Source organism: Canis aureus, chromosome 2, assembly GCF_053574225.1.
Source record: "Canis aureus isolate CA01 chromosome 2, VMU_Caureus_v.1.0, whole genome shotgun sequence".
Lineage (NCBI taxonomy): Eukaryota > Metazoa > Chordata > Mammalia > Carnivora > Canidae > Canis > Canis aureus.
In genome coordinates this window covers 62,144,595-62,165,610 of record NC_135612.1, presented here as the reverse complement: position 1 = coordinate 62,165,610, position 21,016 = coordinate 62,144,595, and the positions used below count along the sequence as shown (strand labels likewise).

Sequence of the window (21,016 nt, the reverse complement as noted above, 5' to 3'; positions counted from 1 at the left end):
CCTTCTGACATATGGTCAATGCAGGCACACTCAGAGATATTGTGGGTCTAGTTCCAGACCATGGCAATGAAGCAAATATCTCAATGAGGCGAGTCACATGAATTTTTTTGTTTCCCACTGCATATAAAAGTTATCTCTACACTCTACTGTAATCTATTAATTGTACAGTAACATTATATCTAAAAAAAGCAATGTTCATACCTTAGTTAAAAAATACTCTGTTGCTGGAAAATGCTAATTGTACTCTGACCTTTCAGCAAGGCATCATCTTTTTCCTAGTGGAGGGTCCTGCCTCAATGTTGACGGCTACCGGCTGGTCAGGGTGGGGGTTACTGAAGGTTGGGGTGTCTTTTAAGACAATTTCTTAAAATAAGACAAGATAGAAGTTTGCAACATCCATTGAATCTCTCTTTCACTTGAACACTTAGAGGCTGTTATAGGCATTTTTTTTGTTATAGGCATTTTTTTTTAAAAGATCTTATTTATTTGAGAGAGAGAGAATGCATATCTGAGAGGGAGCACGCAGAGGGACAAGCAGACTGCCTGCTGAGTGGGGAGCCCGATGTGGGGCCCAATCCCAGGACCCTGAGATCACGACCTGAACTGAAGGCAGACACTTAACCTACTGAGCCACCCAGGTGCTCGTAGAGGCCATCATAAGGTTATTAATTGGCCTAATTTCTTTTTTTATTTTTAAATTTTATTTAAATTTAATTTTTAAAAATTTTTATTTATTTATGATAGAGAGAGAGAGAGAGAGAGAGAGAGGCTGAGACACAGGCAGAGGGAGAAGCAGGCTCCATGATGGCGCCCTGGGCCAAAGGCAGGCGCCAAACCGCTGCACCACCCAAGGATCCCTTAAATTTAATTATCATATAATGTATTATTGGATTCAGAAGTAGAGGCCAGTGATTCATCAGTCTTTTATAATATCCAGTGCTCATGACATCACATGCCCTCCTTAATAAACATTACCCAGTTACCCCATCCCCCTACACCCCTCCCTTTCGGAGACCCTCAGTTTGTTTCCTGTGATTTAAGAGTCTCTTATGGTTTGTCTCCCTCTCTGATTTCATCTTGTTTTATTTTTTTCCTCTCTTCCCCTATAATCCTGTTTGTTTCTTAAATTCCACATGTAAGTGAGATCATATGATAATTGTCTTTCTCTGACTTATTTGGCTTAGCATATTACCCTCTAATTCTATTCATGTCATTGCAGATGGCAAGACTTCATACTTTTTGATGGCTGAGTAATATTCCATTGTATATATACCGCATCTTCATTATCCATTCATCTGTCGATGGACATCTGGCTCTTTCCATAGTTTGGCTATTGTGGACATTGCTTCTATAAACCTTAGAGTGCAGGTGCCCCTTTGTATCACTACATTTGTATCTTTGGGGTAAATATTCAGTAGTGCAATTTCTAGGTCATAGGGTAGTTCTATTTTCAATTTTTTGAGGAACCTCCATACTGCTTTCCAGAGTGGCTGCACTAGCTTGCATTCCTACCAGCAGTGTAAGAGGGTTCCCCTTTCTTCACATCCTCTCCAACATCTGTCATTTCCTTGTTTATTTTAGCCATTCTGACTGGCATGAGGTGGTATCTCATTGTGGTTTTGATTTATATTTACCTGATGCTGAGGGATGTTGAACATTTTTTTTCCATGTGCCTGTTGGCCGTGTGTAGGCCTTCTTTGGAGAAATGTCTGTTCAGGTCTTCTGCCCATTTCTTGACTGGATTATTTGTTCTTTGGGTGTTGAGTTTGATAAGTTATTTATAGAACTTGAATACTAGCCCTTTATCTGGTATGTCATTTGCAAATATTTTCTCCTATTCCATAGGTTGTCTTTTAGTCTCGTCAACTGTTTCCTTTGCTGTGCAAGAGCTTTTTATCATCATAAAGTCCCAATAGTTCATTTTTGCCTGGATTCCCTTGCCTTTGGAGATGTGTCTAGCAAGAATTTGCTGTGGCCAAGGTCACAAAGGTTTCTACCTGTGTTCTCCTCTAAGATTGTGAGGTATTTCTGTCTCGCATTTAGGTTTTTCATCTATTTTGAGTTATCTTAGTGTAGGTGTGAGGAAATGGCCGAGTTTAAGTCTTTTGCATGTGGCTGTTCAATTTTCCCAATGCCGTTTATTGAAGAAACTGTCTGTTTTCCATTGGATATTCTTCCCTGCTTTGTTGAAGATTAGTTGACCGTAGAGTTGAGGGTCCATTTCTGGGTTCTCTATTCTGTTCCATTGATCTATGTGTATTGATGATTACAGCTTTGTACTAGAGCTTGAAGTCTGAGATTGTGATGCCACCAGTTTTGTTTTTCTTTTTCAACATTCCTCTGGCTATTCAGGATCTATTCTGGTTCCATACAAATTTTAGGATTATTTGTTCCAACTCTGTGAAATAAGTTAATGGTATTTTGATAGGGATTGCATTGAATGTATAGATTGCTCTAGGGAACATATATATTTTAACAATATTTGTTCTTCCAATCCATGAGCATGGAATGTTTTTCCATTTCTTTGTGTCTTCCTCAATTTCTGTCATAAGTGTTTTATAGTTTTCTACATATAGACGCTTTACTTCTTTGTTTAGGTTTATTCCTACTTCTCTTATGGTTTGGGGTACAATTGTAAATGAGATTGACTCCTTAATTTCTCTTTATTCTGTCTCATTGTTAGTGTATAGAAATGCAACTGATTTCTATGCATTGACTTTATAGTATGTAATTGGCCCAATTTCAGTGTTGTTGTGTCTTGATGAATTAGGAGGCTGGAGGAGAGGGAGACAGAGGGGAATGACTGGTTGGTGGAGCAGTCAGAAAAACATTTGAGGCTCTTGCCTATCCTCTGTGGAGCTCCTCAGAGCTTCCTTTCCTTTCCTTTCCTTTCCTTTCCTTTCCTTTCCTTTCCTTTCCTTTCCTTTCCTTTCCTTCCCTTCCCTTCCCTTCCCTTCCCTTCCCTTCCCTTCCCTTCCCTTCCCTTCCCTTCCCTTCCCTTCCCTTCCCTTCCCTTCCCTTCCCTTTCCTTTCCTTTCCTTTCCTGTGCCTTTGCTAGAATAAGACAAAGCTTTGAAAGGAGGTTGGTTTTTTTCTTGTTTGTTTTTGTTTTTGCTTTTAGCTAGAACTCTGGTGTAGAGGGGCAGGCTTTGTCAGTTCCAAGAGTAGAATGTAGGTATGTATTAGTGTAGTGGGTCATATTTGCCAAGCTGCTATTTTTTAAGAATTTAGAGACCCACAGTTCTTTATTTCAAAATGACTAAATTGCATTGTTAAAGCTCTTTCAGGTTTGGATCTTCTGGTAGTGACATGAGACCTGTTAGTGTTTAGGTGACTGCCAGTTGACTGCAACGACAGGTTCTGTTCTGTGTTTTGTTTTGTTTTTGATGGAAGCTGTGTGGGCTAATAAATAATGCCTGATTATGCCATTTGTACAACACTTAACTGCTTGGACTGTCCTTGTGGTAGGTAATTGCAAGTTCTCAGAGTTTTTGGTGTGGAGAGACAGCATCTTATCTATTTCCCTTATGGCACCCAGAATGATTGTTTGCTCTCTTTTCTGCTTAATGTTTGTTGACTGAATCATCTGTGGCAACCAATGTTCAGTGTTCAGTGAAAGAAACAACCAATAGGAGAGATGTGTTAAGAGATCTATTGCAAGGAATTGGCTTTCATGACTATGAGATTAGTTAGGAGAGTCTGAAATCTATAGGACAGGAGGGAATCCTGCAAAAATGGAGTGAAGTTGCTGTCCTCAGGCAGAATTCCTTTGAGGAAGGCTCAACTCTGGTTCTAACATCTTTTAACTGATTAAATCAGGCTTATCCAGATTCTCTAAAATAATCTCCTTTACTTAAAGTCAAATGATAAAGACTTTAATCACATCTCCAAATACTAGTACAGCAATGACTAGATTAGTATTTGAATAACTGGACATTGTACCTGCTAGGTTGGCATGTGGAAAGACCATCACAAAATCCCAGTGCTTTTCTGTTGAGTGCATGCTGTCCAGCATCTAGAACATAAGCTGGAAGGTTCTAGTTATGGTGTCTGATTACTAGTCAAGGGGAGTACAGTGCCCTTGAACACAGAGCATGAAGCTGGCTCAGACTGGGTCATCAGCCTGACAACCATGGCTCTAGTGCTGAACCAGTGGAGAATGAAGGATCAAGTATGAGGTCTGACTCCTGCCCAAAAGGGCTTTATAAGTTCAGTAGATGAACTTCCTTCAGTCTTCGTTTCTTCACTAATCTCTTCAACTCCATCTGGCTTTTAGCTTCCTTGCTCTTCTCAGGCCTGCACCTGCAGGATCAAAGTGCTTCCCTGAGGCCTCCTTGTGCTTCAGTCTCCATGTCTATTGACATTGTCGAGTCACCTCTGCTTGAGATTCTCTTAGCCAGGCTTTTATGATCTCTCCTCTGATATTCTCTTTCATCTTTTTTTCACTTGCTTATTCTCTGTAGATGTTTAGATATAGATCAAGTTCTGCCTTGACCCTTCCTCTGTTTTCTGGCCTATGTGGTAGTACCTCTCTTATGGTCTTTGCCTGACACCTGCGTACGGATGTCTTCTGCTTTGGTATCGCCAGCTCTGGTTTCTCTGGGTGATCTGCATTCAGGTTTTCCACATGCCTCTTGGATATTTCTAAAATTCTGTTGCCATGAGCAATCCAAGTTGTTTATTTAATTCTATTTTATTTGGCCTCATTTAAGGGCTGCAAGTGTAATATAACAGCGAGCACCATGGAATGTGTTGCTCTAGTACATCATTCACCCTTTAAAGAAAACTGCTTTTTCCTAGTTTCCCAAAGAAAAGCTGCAGATACTTGACCAATATCAAATCAATTAGAGCTACTCTGTGGTTCTCAGGGTACCCTGCCAATTCTGTATGTCTGAGAATTGAAAACACTGTGAAATCAGTGAAGAAACTCCACTACTATTTTTCTTTGTTCTCATCTCTACCGTCAGGGAGAGTATGAAGTGACCGCTGATGAGGACCAAAGAAGCTATGGACTGCAGGTCTTCAACACGTTCTTCAGTGTCGAGGTGTGTTTTCTAATAGTACCTAGCCTTTCTCACTTAGTTGGATTAAAAACCTTTAATTTCTTAGAAATATTTCTCTTATGCTTTTTCTTTTGAGTCAGTGAGGAATTTAATGAATCTCTTAGAAAATTGATTTAAAGAATTTAAAAGCTTCTATGTTTCCCCAAACAGAATACAGCATTAGAGAATTTTATTTGTCTGTCTTGGGCTGAAAATAAGATTTTTCTCCTAAAAGCTTTAATGGGTCTCAGTTTTTATGCTTTTTTGACTCAGTAGATTCTTACAGTTTAGTGTGTCCCTGAAATAGATCTGTAAGCTGCTCCTCTTCATATGATTTCCTTTCTGTAGGCTATAAGAGAAGTCCTAAACCCTGGGCAGGCCCCTGTGTTATAGGATTGGTGGAGAACAATAACAGGGATAGCTAACACTTAGTGAACACTGCTCTAAGCCATGCACATGCAACAAGTTAAGATAACAGTGCTATGAGGTGGATACATTATTATGTCTATTATTATGTGGTAAGACTGAAAATCAGAGTAGTTAAGTGGTTTACCAAAGGTTATACAGCTTGTTAAGGAATCAAACACGGAGAGACGGGTTGGAGAATAGTGTGGTGAGAATGAGTCCAAAACACGGAGAGACGGGTTGGAGAATAGTGTGGTGAGAATGTTCAGATTCTGAGCCTAGCTAACTCAAGATGGTAGGGCCTTCAAGAGAGACTGGCGGGAACTGGGGGGAGTAGAGAAGGCCAGTGGATTAACAAGTGAGCACAAAGATACACACACAACCAGTGGTGGCAGAGATGTGGTCAGTGGTGGCAGAGATGTGGTTCAGACCAGATAGGTTTTGACTCCAAAGCCTTCACTTGCCAAAGTCTCCAGCATCAGTACCATGGCTCCTAGGTAATTCTTTTCCAACACAGCTGCTACATCATCCACATATTTGTAGGTACCCCCAGTCACTGATTGGGAGGAATAGATGAGAAGTTTCATTTACCTAATTCTTTTTTTATTTTTGGACTTAAAAAAATGTTTGACAACAGAAATAAACATTTCTTACCTTAAAGTTAGTTTTGACATTGACATTATTGTATAACTGTATCCACAATGATTAATCAAAACATGAAACATTGTTTTAATTTTCCCAATGAGGTTTTTTTTTTTAAGTTTTAATTTTAATCACCTGGTGCTCACCACAAGTACCCTTCTTAGTCCCCATCACCTATTTCCCCCACCCCCCAACCTGCCACCCCTCTGGTGACCATCTGTTCTCCATAGTTGAGTCTGTTTCTTAGTTTGACTCTCTTTCTCTTTTTTTTTTTAATAGTTTTCTTTTTTTTTTTTTAAACTTTATTTATTTATTTATTTATGATAGGCACACAGTGAGAGAGAGAGAGAGGCAGAGACACAGGCAGAGGGAGAAGCAGGCTCCATGCACCGGGAGCCCGATGTGGGATTCGATCCCGGGTCTCCAGGATCGCGCCCTGGGCCAAAGGCAGGCGCCAAACCGCTGCGCCACCCAGGGATCCCCCTCTTTCTCTTTTTTTTTTTAACTTATTTGTTTCTTAAAGTCCATGTATGAGTGAAATCATATGGTATTTGTCCTTCTCTCTCTGATTTATTTCACTTAGCATAAAATTCTCTAGCTCCATCCATATCATTGCAAATGACAAGATTTCATTCTTTCTTATGGCTGAATAATATATATATAATATATATATATATATATGGAGAGAGAGAGAGAGGGAGAGATATATAGATATAGATATAGATCTGTCTCTCTGTCAATCTGTCTATATCACATTTTTATCCATTCATCAGTTGATGGACCTTCAGGCTGCTTCCATTGTTTGGCTATTGTAAATAATGCTGCAATAAACACAGGAGTGCATGTTTCCCTTTGAATTAGAGTTTTTGTATTTGGGTAAATACCCAGTAGTGTGATTGCTGAATCATATGGTAGCTCTACTTTTAACTTTTTGAGGAATCTCCATACTGTCTTCCACAGTAGTCTATCAGTTTGCATTCCCACCAACAGTCCATGAGGGTTCCTTTTTCTCCATATCCTCACCAACACATGTGTTTCTTATGTTTTTATTTTAGCCATTCTGACAAGTGTGAGGTGGTATGTCTTTGTGGTTTTGATTTGCATTTCCCTTGTGGTGAGGGATGTTGAGTTCCTTTTCATGTGTCTGTTTGCCATCTGGATGTCTTCTTCAGAGAAATGTCTGTTTGTGTCTTCTGCCTATTTTTTAAAAGATTTTATTTATTTATTCATGAGAGATACAGAGAGAGAGAGGCAAAGACATAGGCAGAGGAAGAAGCAGGTTCCCTGCAGGAACTGTAGGACTCTATTCTGGGACTCTGGGATCACTCCCTGAGCCAAAGGCAGACGCTCAACCGCTGAGCCACCCAGGCATCCCTCCTTCTGCCTATTTCTAATTGGGTGTTGAGTTTTAGAAGTTCTTTATATATTTTGGATACTAATCCTTTATTGGATGTGTCATTTGTAAATATCCTCTCCCATTCAGTAGGTTATCTTTTTGTTTTGTTGATTCTTTCCTTTGCTGTGCAGAAACTTTTTATTTTAATCAAGTCCCAATACTTAATTTTTGCTTTTGTTTCCTTGCCTCAGGAGTCATATCTAGAAAAAAGTTGCTATGGTCAATGTCAGAGAAGTTACTCCTTGTGCTCTCTTTTAGGAGTTTTATGTTTTCAGGTCTCACATTTAGATCCTTAATCCATTTTGAATTTATTTTTGTGTATGGTATAAGAAAGTGATCGAGTTTTCCCAGCACTATTTGTTGAAGAGACTTTTTCTCATTGAATATTCTTTCTTGCCTCATTTGTTAAAGATTAAATGACCATATTACTGTGGGTTTACTTCTGGGTTTTCTATTCTGTTCTATGGATCTATGTGTCTATTCTTGGGCCAGTAACATACTGTTTTAATTAATACAGCTTTATGGTATATCTTGAAATCTGGAATTGTGATACCTCCAGCTTTGTTTTCCTTTTTCAAGATTGCTTTGGCTATTTGAGGTCTTTGTGGTTCCATATAAATTTTAGGATTGTTTTCCAGTTCTATGCAAAATTCTATTGGTATTTTGATAGAGACTGCATTAAATCTGTAGACTGTGGTAATATAGACATTTTAACAAAATTTATTCTTCCAATTGACAAGCATGTAATATTTTTCCATCTATTGGTATTGTCTTTAATTTCTTTCATAAGTGTTTTAAAATTTTCAGAGTACAGTTCTTTCACTGACTTGGTTGAGCTTATTCCTAGGCATTTTATTATTTTCGGTATAATTATAAATAAGACTGTTTTCTTAATTTTTCATTCTGTTGCTTCATTATTGACGTATAGAAGTGCAAAGTATTTCTATACATTGATTTGTATACTGCAACCTTACTGAAATCATTTATCAGTTCTAGTAAGTTTTGTTTGTTTGTTTTGTTTTTTTGGAGTCCTTAGGATTTTCTACATATAGCATGAGGTCATCTGCAAATATTGAAAGTTTTACTTCTTTACCAATCTGACTGCCCTTTATTCCTTTTTCTTGTCTTATTACTGTGGCTAGGATTTCCAGTACTATGTTGAATAAAAGTGGTGAGAGTGGACGTCCCTGTTTTGTTCCTGACTATAGAGGAAAAGCTCTGTTTTTCCCCAGTGCGGATGATGTTAGCTGTGAGTTTTTCATATATGAACATTATGTTCAGGTGTGTTTCTCTAAACTTACTTTGTTGAGGGTTTTTATCATGAATGGATGTTGTACTTTGTCAAATGCTTTTTCTGCATCTGTTGATATGATCCTGTGTTTTTTATCCTTTCTCTTGTGGATTTGATGTATCATGTTGATTGATCTGCAAATATTGCAAATACCTCCCCTGTGTTCCTCAGAGATATTGGCCTATACTCTTATCTGTGATGTCTTTATCTGGTTTTGTTATCAGGGTAATGCTGACCTCATAGCATGAATTTGGAAGTTTTCCTTCCTTTTCTATTTTTTGGAATAGCTTGAAAGGAATAGGTATTAACTCTTCTTTAAATATTTGGTAAAATTTTCCTGTGAAACCATCTGGTCTTGGACTTTTGTCCAGGAGTTTTTTTTAAATTATGGATTCAGTTTCTTTGCTGGTAATTGGTCTGTTCAGATTTTCTATTTCTTCCTGTTTAAGTTTGGGTAGCTTATATGTTTCTAGGAATTTATCCATTTCTTCTACATTGTCCAATTTGTTGGCATATAGTTTTTCATAATAATTGTAGTATTTGTATTTCTGTAGTGTTTGTTGGTATTTCTCTTCTCTCATTTGTGATTTTACTTATTTGAATTCTTTATTTTTCCATGATAAGTCTGGTTAGAGGTTTATAAATTTTATTGATTTTTTTTTCAGAGAACCAGCTCATAGTTACATTGATCTGTTCTATTGGTTTTTTAGTTCCTATACCATTTATTTCTGCTCTAATACTTATTATTTGCTTCCTTCTGTTGGTTTTAGGTTTTGTTTGTTGTTCTTTTTCTAGCTCCTTTAGATGTAAGTTTAGGTTATTTGAGATTTTTCTTGCTTTTTTTTGTGTAAAGATTTTATTTATTTGTTCATGAGAGACACAGAGAGAGAGGCAGAGAGATAGGCAGAGGAAGAAGCAGGCTCCATGCAGGGAGCCCAATGTGACACTTGATCCTGGGACCCCAGGATCATGCCCTGAGCCAAAGGCAGAAGCTCAACCACAGAGCCCACCCAGGTGTTCCTAAACTTCCCTCTTATGGGTACTTTTGCTATGTCCCAAAGGTTTTGAACCATTATATTTTCTTTTCTTTTTTTTAAAGGTTATATTTATTTATTTGAGAGAGAAAGAGAACAAGGAAGAGGAGCAGCAGAAGGAGAGGGAGAAGCAGGCTCCTCACTGAGCAGGGGAGCCCGACTTGGGGCTCGATCCCAGGACCTTGGGATCATGATCTGAGCTGAAGGCAGACACTTAACCAACTGAGCCACCCAGGTGCCCCTGAACCATTGTGTTTTCATTTTCATTTATTTCCATGTACTTTTTAATTTCATCTTTTATTTCCTGGTTGCCCCATTGTTTTTTAAAATTTTTTTAAAGATTTATTTATGATAGTAATACAGAGAGAGGGGGGGGCAGAGACATAGGCAGAGGGAGAAGCAGGCTCCATGCACCTGGAGCCTGATGTAGGATTTGATCTCGGGTCTCCAGGATCGCACCCTGGGCCAAAGGCAGGCACCAAACCGCTGCACCACCCAGGGATCCCTGCCCCATTGTTTAATAGCAAGGTATTTAACCTCCTTGTATTTGTGGTCTTTCCAGATCTTTTCCGTGTAGCTGACTTCTAGTTTCATAGTGTTGTGGTCAGAAAAGATACATAGTATGACTTTGATCTTTTTTGTTAAGACTTATTTTGTGGCCTAATATGTGATCTTTTCTGGAGAATGTTCCATGTACACTTAAAAAGTATATTCTGCTGTTTGAGGATGGAATGTTCTGAATATATCTGTTAAATCCACTTGGCCCAGTGTGTCATTCATAAGCCATTGTTTCCTTATTGATTTCCTGTTTGGATGATCTGTCCTTTGATGTAAGTGGGATGTTTCTACTATTATTGTATTATTATTGATTAAATTCTATATGTTTGTTATTAACTGTTTTATGTATTTGGGTGCTTCCAAGTTAGATGCATAAATATTTATAATTGTTGTATCTTCTTGTAGGATTGCACCTTTATTATTTATTACATAATGTCCTTCTTTGTTGCTCATTAGAGTCTTTGATTGATTGATTTTTATAGTCTTTGTTTTAAACTCTAGTTTGTCTGGTATAAGTATTGCTACTCTGGCTTTCTTTTGACATCCATTTGCATATTTCTTTATCCCCTCACTTTCAATCTGCTGGTGTCTTTAGTTCTAAAATGAGTCCCTTGTAGGTAGTGTAGAGATGGGTCTTTTTTTTATCCACCCTGTCACCCCATGTCTTTTGATTGAAGCATTTAGTTCATTTACATTCAAAGTAATTATTGATAGCTATGTATTTATTGCCATTTTATTACTTGTTTTATAGTATTTTTGAAGATTTTCTCTGAACCTTTCTTGTCTTTCTCTCTTTCATAGTTTTCTGGTTTTCCTTAGTAATATATTTGAATTTATTTCTTTTTATTCTTTGCGTATTTATTAGTGGTTTTGGATTTGTGCTTACCATTAAGTCTGTACATAACATCTTCTGCATATAGCAGTCTGTATTAAGTTGATAGTATAAGTTTGAATCCATTCTTTACTCCTTTCCTTCCCACATTTTAGGTATATGGTGTCATATTTTACATTCTTTTATTTTGTGAGGTCCATGACTGATTTTTTACAGAAATATTCATTTTTACTGCTTTTGTATTTCCCACCTTCATACTGTCATTTTTGGTCTTTCCTTTCCACTCAAAGAGTCCCCTTTAATATTTCTTGCAAGGCTGGTTTAGTGGTCACAAACTCCTTTGGTTTTTGTTTGCCTAGGAAGCTCTTTATCTCTCTTTCTTTTTTATTTTATTTTACTTATTATATTATTTTATTTTTAATAAAGATTTTATTTATTTATTTATTTATTTATTTATTTATTTATTTATTTATTTGAAAGAGAGGGAGAGTGCACACAGGTGGGGGAGTGGGAGGGGCAGAGGGAGAAGCACACTCCCCACTGAGCAGGAAACTTGACTTGGAGCTCAATCCCAGGACCTCTGGATCATGACTTGAGCTGAAGGCAGAAGCTTAACTGATTGAGCCACCCAAACACCTCTATTTTTTAAAAATTATTTATTTACTAGAGAGAGAGAGAGCAGGGTGAGGGGCAGAGAGAGAGGAAGACAGAACCTCAAGTGGATTCTGTGCTAAGTACAATAAAATCTTAAAAAAACAATCCTAAAGTATTCACACACACATTAGGAAAAAACACAACAAAACTACCAGAACTAATAATGAGTTCAGCAAGGTTGCAGGATACTAGATCATTATACAAAATTCTATTGTATTTCTTTTTTTTAAAGATTTTATTTATTTATTCATGAGAGACACACAGAGAGAGAGAGGCAGAGACACAGGTAGAGGGAGAAGCAGGCTTCATGCAGGGAGCCCTATGTGGGACTCAATCCCCAGGACTCCAGCATTATGCCCTGAGCTGGAAGGCAGACACCCAACTGTTGAGCCACCCAGGCATCCCTCAATTGTATTTCTGTATACTAACAATTAAAATCCAAAGATGAATTAAGAAAGCAACTCCATTTATGATAGCATCAAAAAGAATAAAATAGGAGTAATGCAAAAAAGAAGTTCAAGGCTTATACACTGAAAACTTCAAAACATCATTGAAAGAAATTAAAGAACTTAAATAAATAGAAAGAAATCTCATGTTCATGTATTAAGAAGACTTAATATTATTAAGATGGCAATACTCCCTAAATTGATCTACAGATTCAATATAATCCCTGTCAAAACCCTATATCCTTTTTTTTGTAGAAATTAAAAAGCTGATTTCAGAATTAACATGCATATGTAAAGTACCCCAAATAGTCATAACAATCTTGAAGAAGGACAAAGTTGGAGGACTTAGACTTCTTCATTTCAAAACTTACTACAAAGCTACAGTAATCAAAACGGTATGGTACTGGCATAAGGACTGACATACAGGTCATTGGAATAGAATAGATCCAGAGATAAACTCATACATTTACAGTCAGTTGACTTATAATAATGGTGCAGGACAATTCAATGGACAAAGGAATGGTCTTCAATAAATGGTGTTGGGACAACTCATATGTAGAAGAATGAAGTTGAACCCCTACCTCACACCATATATAAAAAAAGTAACTTCAAATTAGTTACTTCTCTGCTCATGGAAGATTGGAAGCATTGCTTTTCCTTTCTTTGGGATAAATTTCTATTAACATAAAATTTTTCTAAGATACTTAAAAGGGATCTCTATTTGGAGTTAATCATTACACAGTTTTGCTAAATTAACCTATCTAGCTTCAGAAAATTAGGATTTTTAGAGGAGAAATGAGATTATAGAAAACACTAGAGCTATTTCTTATTTTTTAAAGATTTTATTTATTTATTTGTATGTTTGAAAGAGAGGGCATGAGCAGGAGGGAGGGGTAGAGGGAGAATCAGACTCCCTGATAAGCAGGGAGCCCGACTCAGGGCTCAATCCCAGGACTGAGATCATGACCTGAGCTGAAGGCAGACACTTCACTGACTAAGCCACCCAGGCACCCAAGAGCTATTTCTTAAAAATATGTATTTTTGAGGCAGTTTTGGAATATAATGGCTTTGTGTCCTGTGAAATTTTGTCTTGTTTTCTATGTCTATAACAATGTGTGTTGGGTAAATGAACAAACAAATTTCTTTTCTGAAATGGTGAAATGAACAGATCCATCTTATCTTTACTATGGCTTTGCTGTGTAGCAAGAAACTGGTCTTGGAGGTCCTGAGAGCATGATTCCATCTTGGCTCTTCCACTTATTGCTGTGAGTGCACCAGAACATCCTAGAGCTCCCTCAGCCTCATCTGTCCAGAGGATTGTAAGGCTAACTGACATAGTATAGAAGGGAAAATGCCTCACTTCTGTTAGGTCATTTAAATGACACCTATTAGGATTAATTATAACAATATTACTCATTTTTTTAAGTGTGAGTTTTCTACATTGTACATTTCTGTCACTAGTTCAACTTCTTTGATGAAAGCATTTCTTTGATTTGTATAAAACAATTTTCCTGTGGTAACTCAGCTATACCACTGCCAGAATTCAGCCTAGAATGCATTTGTCATCCCTAATGATAAATGTATAATTGAACATAATCTGAGTATCTTTTTCAATAAATCTGGGCAATCGTTTTGTTATGTTTTTCCAGAATTCTCTAGTTGAGGGATAAGAGAATGGTAGGATGGCCCATGGGGACATATTAGTGAGAATGTAAGTGGTAGAGTGTTTTTGGAGGTCAGCTTTGCAATAAATATCAATGCTTAAGAGACATGTATCCCTTGAACTCATAATTCTATTTCCAGGAATCTGTCTTATAAAAACACAATTGTACAAAGATGTTCATGGGAATGGGGTCTGCAGTGGAGAAAATGGGCAGCTAGAACACGTAAGAAAGACATAAACACATACTCTGGAAAACCATGCAGTCTTTCAGAAAATAAGGTAGCTCTCTAAGTATCAGCACATATTTGCAAAACTACACATATATTATCTCATTTGTATAAAAAATGTGTATTTCTGAGAGTTTGTGTGCATTTGTATGTGTTTACATTTTTAATTGTGGCAAAAAAGACATAAAATTGATCATCTTAACCGTTTTTAAGTGCACAGTTCTGTAGCTTTACACATATCTACTTTGATGGGCAGCCTTCACCACCATCCATGTCCTGAACTTTCTTTATCCTGCAAATCTGAAACTCTGTCCTCGTTAAACACAGCTCCTACTTTCCCCTCCTTTTTGAGGCTGAATAACATTCCCCTGCAAAGGTGGACCACCATGTTTATCCATTCATCTGTCAATAGACCTTTGGATTGGTCCCACCTTTTGGATATTGTGAATAATGCTGCTGTGTACATGGGAGTACAGATAGCTCTTGGCACCCTTGCTTTTCGCTCTGGTTTGATTTACACAGGAAAAGATATAAAGAGGTAGACAACACAGTGAACTCTGGAAAATGACACTGGGGTGGCACGTGAAGGTGACACTTTGACTTGTTATTTCATACACTTGACGTTATACTTTTTTTTTTTACAGTAAGCATTAGGTTCTGTTTACAATTGGTAAATTATGAAATCACTAATTGTTATGCATTTGGTTTGTGCTGTATGCAGTCAGCAGTCCCTTTACCAGAAATACCCTCACGTGTTTTGAGAGAATGTTGGTTGAAACTGAAGGAGAACCCTGACAAGGACGTCTTTGAGGAATGCACCAGGTAAGTGGCCAGCACCACCCTGCAAGGGTGCACGGCTATTAGTAGATGGGGCTTACAGGAGCTTTCTCTACACGAGACCAGTCCTTACTGTGGTACTTTCCAAATTAAAGTGGTCACTTTGACTAGAACAAAGCAAACAAAGAGTGATGATAATTCTACAGACATAAGGGACACACTGAAGCAGGTCACATCTGTGGAGAGCCAATGTATTAGCATGTGGACCCCTGGCCCCTTCACTCAGCCTTCTAAAATGCATGTATCTGGGATGAAAAGGTTCCCATAAAGTATTGTTTTTTAAAGCCCTAGCTAGGCACTTGCTGAAAATATCTTCTCTCTAGATGTTTGCAGTATAGACAGGAAAATTCTAAATCAGGGCACTGATTAATCCGGCTCCTTATGTACACAGGGAGACAGAATGGTTTCTGGACTGATCTGGCCCAGAACATGGAGTCCTCTGTCCAGTCATGCAGCATTCTGGTATTGCTTATCCTAAGATCCCTTTAACAGATGCTGGTTGAGTGCCGATTCTCCGTCAGGTGCTGTGTTTGTTTCCTGGGACTACCATAACAAAGTTGCACAAACTCAGGTGGCTTCAAACAACAGAAATTTATTCTCTAGGTGCCTGGGTGGCTTAGCCGTTGAGCATTTGTCTTCACCTCAGGTCATGATCACGGGGTTCTGGGATCGAATCCTGGATTCGGCTCACTGCTCCACTTATCCCTCTCCATCTGCCCTTCCCCTTGCCACCACTAATTCTCCCTCTCACTCTCAAATAAAATCTTAATAAACAACAACAACAGAAGTTTATTGTCAGAGTTCTGGAAGCTGGGAGTCTGAAGTCCAGGTCTCTGGAGGAGAGGGTCCTTCCTCGTTTCTGCTAGTTCTTGGGCAGCAATACCTAGTGTCTCTAGGCCTGTGCAGCAGCACTTCTGTCTCTGCTGTCTATGGTCCTGTGTCTTCTCCTCATAAAAGCACCAGTCACATGGGACCAGAGCCCACCCTGCTCTGGTGTGGCCTCAACTTAACCAATGATATCTGCAAAGACCCTTCCTGCAAGTAAGGCTGACATACAGGCACCAGGGTTAGGACCTCAACACATCTGTTTCGGAGACGCATTTCATGTCATAATCGTTTGCTTCTTTGGGTTGAGGTTATGCTAGGGAACAAAAAACAAACCAGTGCTGACTTAAGTTTTCATTCTTTTTTTTTTTAAGAATTTTTTTAAGTAGTTTTTTTGTTGTTGGTTTTTTTAGATTTTATTTATTTATTCATAGACACAGAGAGAGAGAGAGGCAGAGACACAGGCAGAGGGAGAAGCAAGCTCCATGCAGGGAGCCCGATGTGGGACTTGATCCTGGGTCTCCAGGATCACACCCCAGGCTGCAGGCGGCACCAAACCACTTTGCCACCGGGGCTGCCCTTAAGTTTTCATTCTTTTTTTTTTTTTTTTTAAAGATTTTATTTATTTATTCATGATAGTCACACAGAGAGAGACAGAGAGGCAGAGACACAGGCAGAGGGAGAAGCAGGCTCCATGCACTGGGAGCCCGACGTGGGTCTCGATCCCGGGTCTCCAGGATCGCGCCCCGGGCCAAAGGCAGGCGCCAAACCGCTGTGCCACCCAGGGATCCCAAGTTTTCATTCTTATATGCCTTCAGAAAATATGAATTGCAGAACCTTGCTTCTTAGTCATTTTTTGGGAAAATAATTATTAAGCGCCTATTATATGCCTGTCATTGATCTTGTTTCCAGGAATAAAATGATAAGCAAGAATGAGTTGGTTCTTTATTTCTAGGGAGTTTATGACCAAGTGGAAATGACAGAGTAATCTGTATTAGTCTCCCGTTGCTGCCGTAACAGATTTCCTTGCACATGATGGCCTAAAACAACACACATCTATTTCCTTATGGTTCTGGAAGTCAAAAGTCTGAAAGGAGTATCGCTGGGCAGAAACCAGGTGCCAGTAGGGCCTTGTTCCATTGAAGATCTAGGGGAGAATCTGTTTTCTTTTTTTGCTCTGGCTTCTAGGGATGTGTTACTTGGCTCATGGTCCCTGACCTCATGTTTAAAACCAGCCGTCCAGGATCCTCAGGTCTCTCTCTGCTCCTGCCTTACCTGTGTCCACATCTCTCTCTGTCTCCCTCTCATTATCATGTGTGCAGCCCACCCAGATAATCCAGGATCATTTTCCCATATGCAGAGTCCCTGTTGCCATGTAGGAGAATTCACTGGTTCCAGGGATTAGGACCTGGATGCATTTGGGTCATTCATTATTCAGCCTACCACAGGTGCTGAGTGAGTTACCAGGGTGGGAGCTTTCAGGGCACCTCTCCTAGCGGGGGCCACTAGAGGAGTCTGTTCAGGCTGCAGAGGGGCAGAGAGAGCACACAGGCCCATAAGGGGAGAGGCTGGTGGGGGAGGTGCTGGTGGAGGGTCCCTGCTGCTACTGCAGCCTAGGAGGGCCAGGGGGATGGGGTGACACCAGGGCCTGGTCCTTGTTCCCAGGTGCCCTCTCTATCACTTTGTGAGGGTTCACACAGGAGTCCTCACGTGACCTTTTGGAGATCAACCCTCATTTCAGAGGAACAGAGGCCCAGGGACCAGGGAGAATTTGTCCTTTGCTCTAACAGCAATTAGAGAGACACATTTCATTGTGGCAGTTGTTCAGGTGATGGCAGCCTGGACTGGCTAGTGGCAGTGATAATGGAGACAGATGAATGGATTTTGGAGAAATCCATGAGGCTGATGGGCAAGGGTGGGGGGACGGGGGGGCACAATGTAGTCTCTCTGGGGACACGTTTGAGTTTGAGTTGCTTTCCAGACATGGAACAGAGCTGAGAGGTCAATAGCTGAATCTGGAGTGTTCTCTTGAGACTCACAAGAGGCAGGATCTGGGTGGGGGTCATAGCCTCCTGTGCACATGTGACTGAGGCTGTGGGCGTGGAGGCCAGGCCCAGGCATGTGGGCAGAAGGGGGACTGAAGAGAAGAGTGTGCTAAGAGCAGATGGCTACAGCCAATCTCCCCCTCCCTCTCCACATCATTCTGGCTCCTACTGCCTGGCTCTGTCTCCTCCTTGCAGCACAGGGTCCTTAGCTGGAACTGTGTTAGGGGAGGGAGGGGACAGAAGCCAGAGGTTCAGGGTTCCCCACTATTCTGTCTCATTTCTGTATTGCTACAATCTTGATTTCCCAAAAACCTTCTTTCTCATTTTGGATTCCAGAACACAGATGTTGCATAACGGACATAAATGTTTCCTTTAGGCTACCTGCTGTTTTCTGTAAGAAGTCGTAAGAGAGGCAGCATAAGGTGATGGTTAGTGGGGAGCCCCAGGACGAATATATTAAAACCAATGTTGAACTGATGCTCAGTTTTAAATGTCATAACTTTCAAAAAATGTGTGCAGTTGGGAGGGGGCTGGGTGCCTCAGTGAAACAACTGCAACCCTCTCCGTGAAAATGAGGTTTTTAAAAGGCACATGTCTTAGCATTGTTACAAATATAGTTTCATTATTAAACACCCCCTGAAATGGTCTCAGAATCCATATGGATCCTGAGAACACATTTTGAGAATCACTGTGCTATATTCTGAATAACAGACTATATTCCATCCCTTATCTACTGTACAAATTAGAATTTTATTACTTCTGTAATAAAATTTATAAAATTTTATAAATTTATATAATTTTATAAAATTCATAAAATTCCAAATAAAACTTTAGAAGCATGGCTAATTGCATAAAATTTCTTCTGGAAATATATAGCATAACATAATTCATTGGGTGTTTTAGTTTCAGTGTTAAAAAAAGATTGTGTCAATTGGTGCCCGGGTGGCTCAGTTGGTGAAGCGTCTGCCTTCAGCTCAGGTCATGGTCTTGGGGTCCTGAGAATGAATGAGCCCTGCATCAGGCTTCCAGTGTAGTGGGAAGCCATACTTCTCCCTCTACCTCTGCCCCTTCCCCTGCTTGTGCTCTTTCTTGCTATCTCTCTTTCAAATAAATAAATAAAAATCTTAAATAGTAAAAGAAAAAAAAAAAAGTGTGTCACATATTAACATTTTCTACAATGTGACCATTATCATTTAGATATTCATTCTGATCTCTGATCTTACATACAAAATGTTTGCAATCCCTACTGAAATACACATGCTTGGGTGCATGCATACACACACCACACACACATACATACATACACCCCTTGAATACATTTACTTAAAAAGAACTTTTGACCTTAGAAGGGTAAACAGTTTCATTTCTTTTGAATTCTTGCCTTCATATTTTTACTGATAACATTAGAAACTAGTGTGAAATTCTATAATTGCAAAATTTAGTGTCTATTTGTGTATAATGATTGATTTCCTGTATCCAGTGTTGATGAATGCATTGAAACACAGTTGTTTTCATATTGTAATGCAACAAATGTATGTAATTATGTAAAATCTTTTTTTAGTTTTGTCCATTACTATTTAAGTGGAGAACCATTTGAAGAATACCTAGAAAGCCCATATTTTTCCCGATTTCTACAGTGGAAATGGTTGGAAAGGTATGTTCTAATTTGAAATTCAACTAAAAGAAGTAGTAACTTCTCATAATGTGTACTTTGTATTGTTGTATACTTTTCCATCTGTCAAAATACTATTGGAAATCTTGGGCTGTATATGGTATTTTTGTACACAAATTATTAATATGTGTTATATAATTTTTCTGATTTAGTTGACTCTATTCTCTCCTTTTAAAATGGCAGTCAGCCCTGTGGGCACAGTAGTCAGAAAGTAAAACAGATCCTAGATTCATGGAAATACAATCTAATGTACCCTGGTTCAATCTTGTGGTCTGAGCCCTGCTTGGCCTTATGCTAGCTATGAGGACTAAGTGAAGGGACTCAGCCTTGGTGAGCATCATGTCCCCATTCTAGAAGATAGAGGCAATTCTAGAATTTACCCTACTGGGCTCCTGGGGCCACCTGAGAAATGTGTGGAGCTTGGTGTACAAAGTAAGTGCTCCGTAAGTGTTAGGTGCCACTTAGGGCTGTTGTTGTTACAATTATTATTGATTGATTGAATTTTCAGTTCTACTTCATGCACATTTCTTTCAAGACTTTGAGTATAAACATCTCTGAGATTCTTTTTCCAAAGGTTAGTGTACTGTAGATACGTAATTTTCCTCCACAGCTTTCCAATAGGCTCCATACATACATATTTCATGGTTTGGACTCCTTGCTAACCTTTCTTTAGTTAGTAAGGCTCATTGGATTGTTCTGTATCTATCTCGAGTGTTTTCGGTAAACATGTGATTTTGTCTCTTGGTGCAATGGAGGGCTGTCCCAGCTGGGGGAGCCACAGTCCCTGAGTGCAGATACCCTTGCCCCAGGCACCCCCTTGGAACAGTGCAGGGTCACACATAAGGCCAGGCCAGGAGCTAGGTAGATTTTTCTGTTTTAAAATAACAGTGTGATGTGAGACCTGAAGCTTTTTTTCTTTTTAATTAATTAGGCAACCAGTAACAAAGAACACATTTAGAAATTACAGAGTTCTAGGAAAAGGCGGATTTGGAGAGGTAAGTCAAATGTGACTAGCTATCAGCAATATTTCTAGAAAAGTAGGACAGCAAGGTACTTGGGAGACCTTACAAATGACTTTCTCTCCTTACTATGTGTTTTGGGAATAGTTTAGGCAACCGTGAGCATTAAGTTTGGATTTCATGGGCAGCCCGGGTGGCTCAGTGGTTTAGCACTGCCTTCAGTCCAGGGTGTGATCCTTGAGACCCGGGATCGAGTCCCACATCGGGCTCCCTGCATGGAGCTTGCTTCTCCCTCTGCCTGTGTCTCTGCCTCTCTCTGTGTGTCTCTCATGAATAAATAAATAAAATCTTTAAAAAAAAAAGTTTGGATTTCAAACAAAAGGTACTTTGCTGCATGCTTTTAAGATTTGGAGATCTGGAAAGAAAAAAATTGCCATCTATGTGATTTTGTTTTTCTTTGACTTCATGGTTCTTAAAGAAGTTGTTTT

The 21,016-nt window shown here is 39.2% G+C and overlaps 1 protein-coding gene across 11 annotated transcripts in view; it reads left to right on the top strand.

Annotated features, from left to right (window-relative positions):
* Nucleotides 1–21,016, top strand: part of GRK4 (G protein-coupled receptor kinase 4) — a 98,203-nt gene that overhangs the window by 35,502 nt on the left and 41,685 nt on the right. For 10 of the 11 annotated variants that reach the window (XM_077875891.1, XM_077875918.1, XM_077875882.1 and 7 more), the window contains exons 4-7: nt 4,968–5,045; nt 14,912–15,012; nt 19,459–19,551; nt 20,501–20,564. In XM_077875891.1, the coding sequence (XP_077732017.1) occupies nt 4,968–5,045; nt 14,912–15,012; nt 19,459–19,551; nt 20,501–20,564 (336 nt within the window). The remainder of the gene's footprint in view (nt 1–4,967; nt 5,046–14,911; nt 15,013–19,458; nt 19,552–20,500; nt 20,565–21,016) is intronic. The other variant, XM_077875853.1, reaches the window with a different exon arrangement.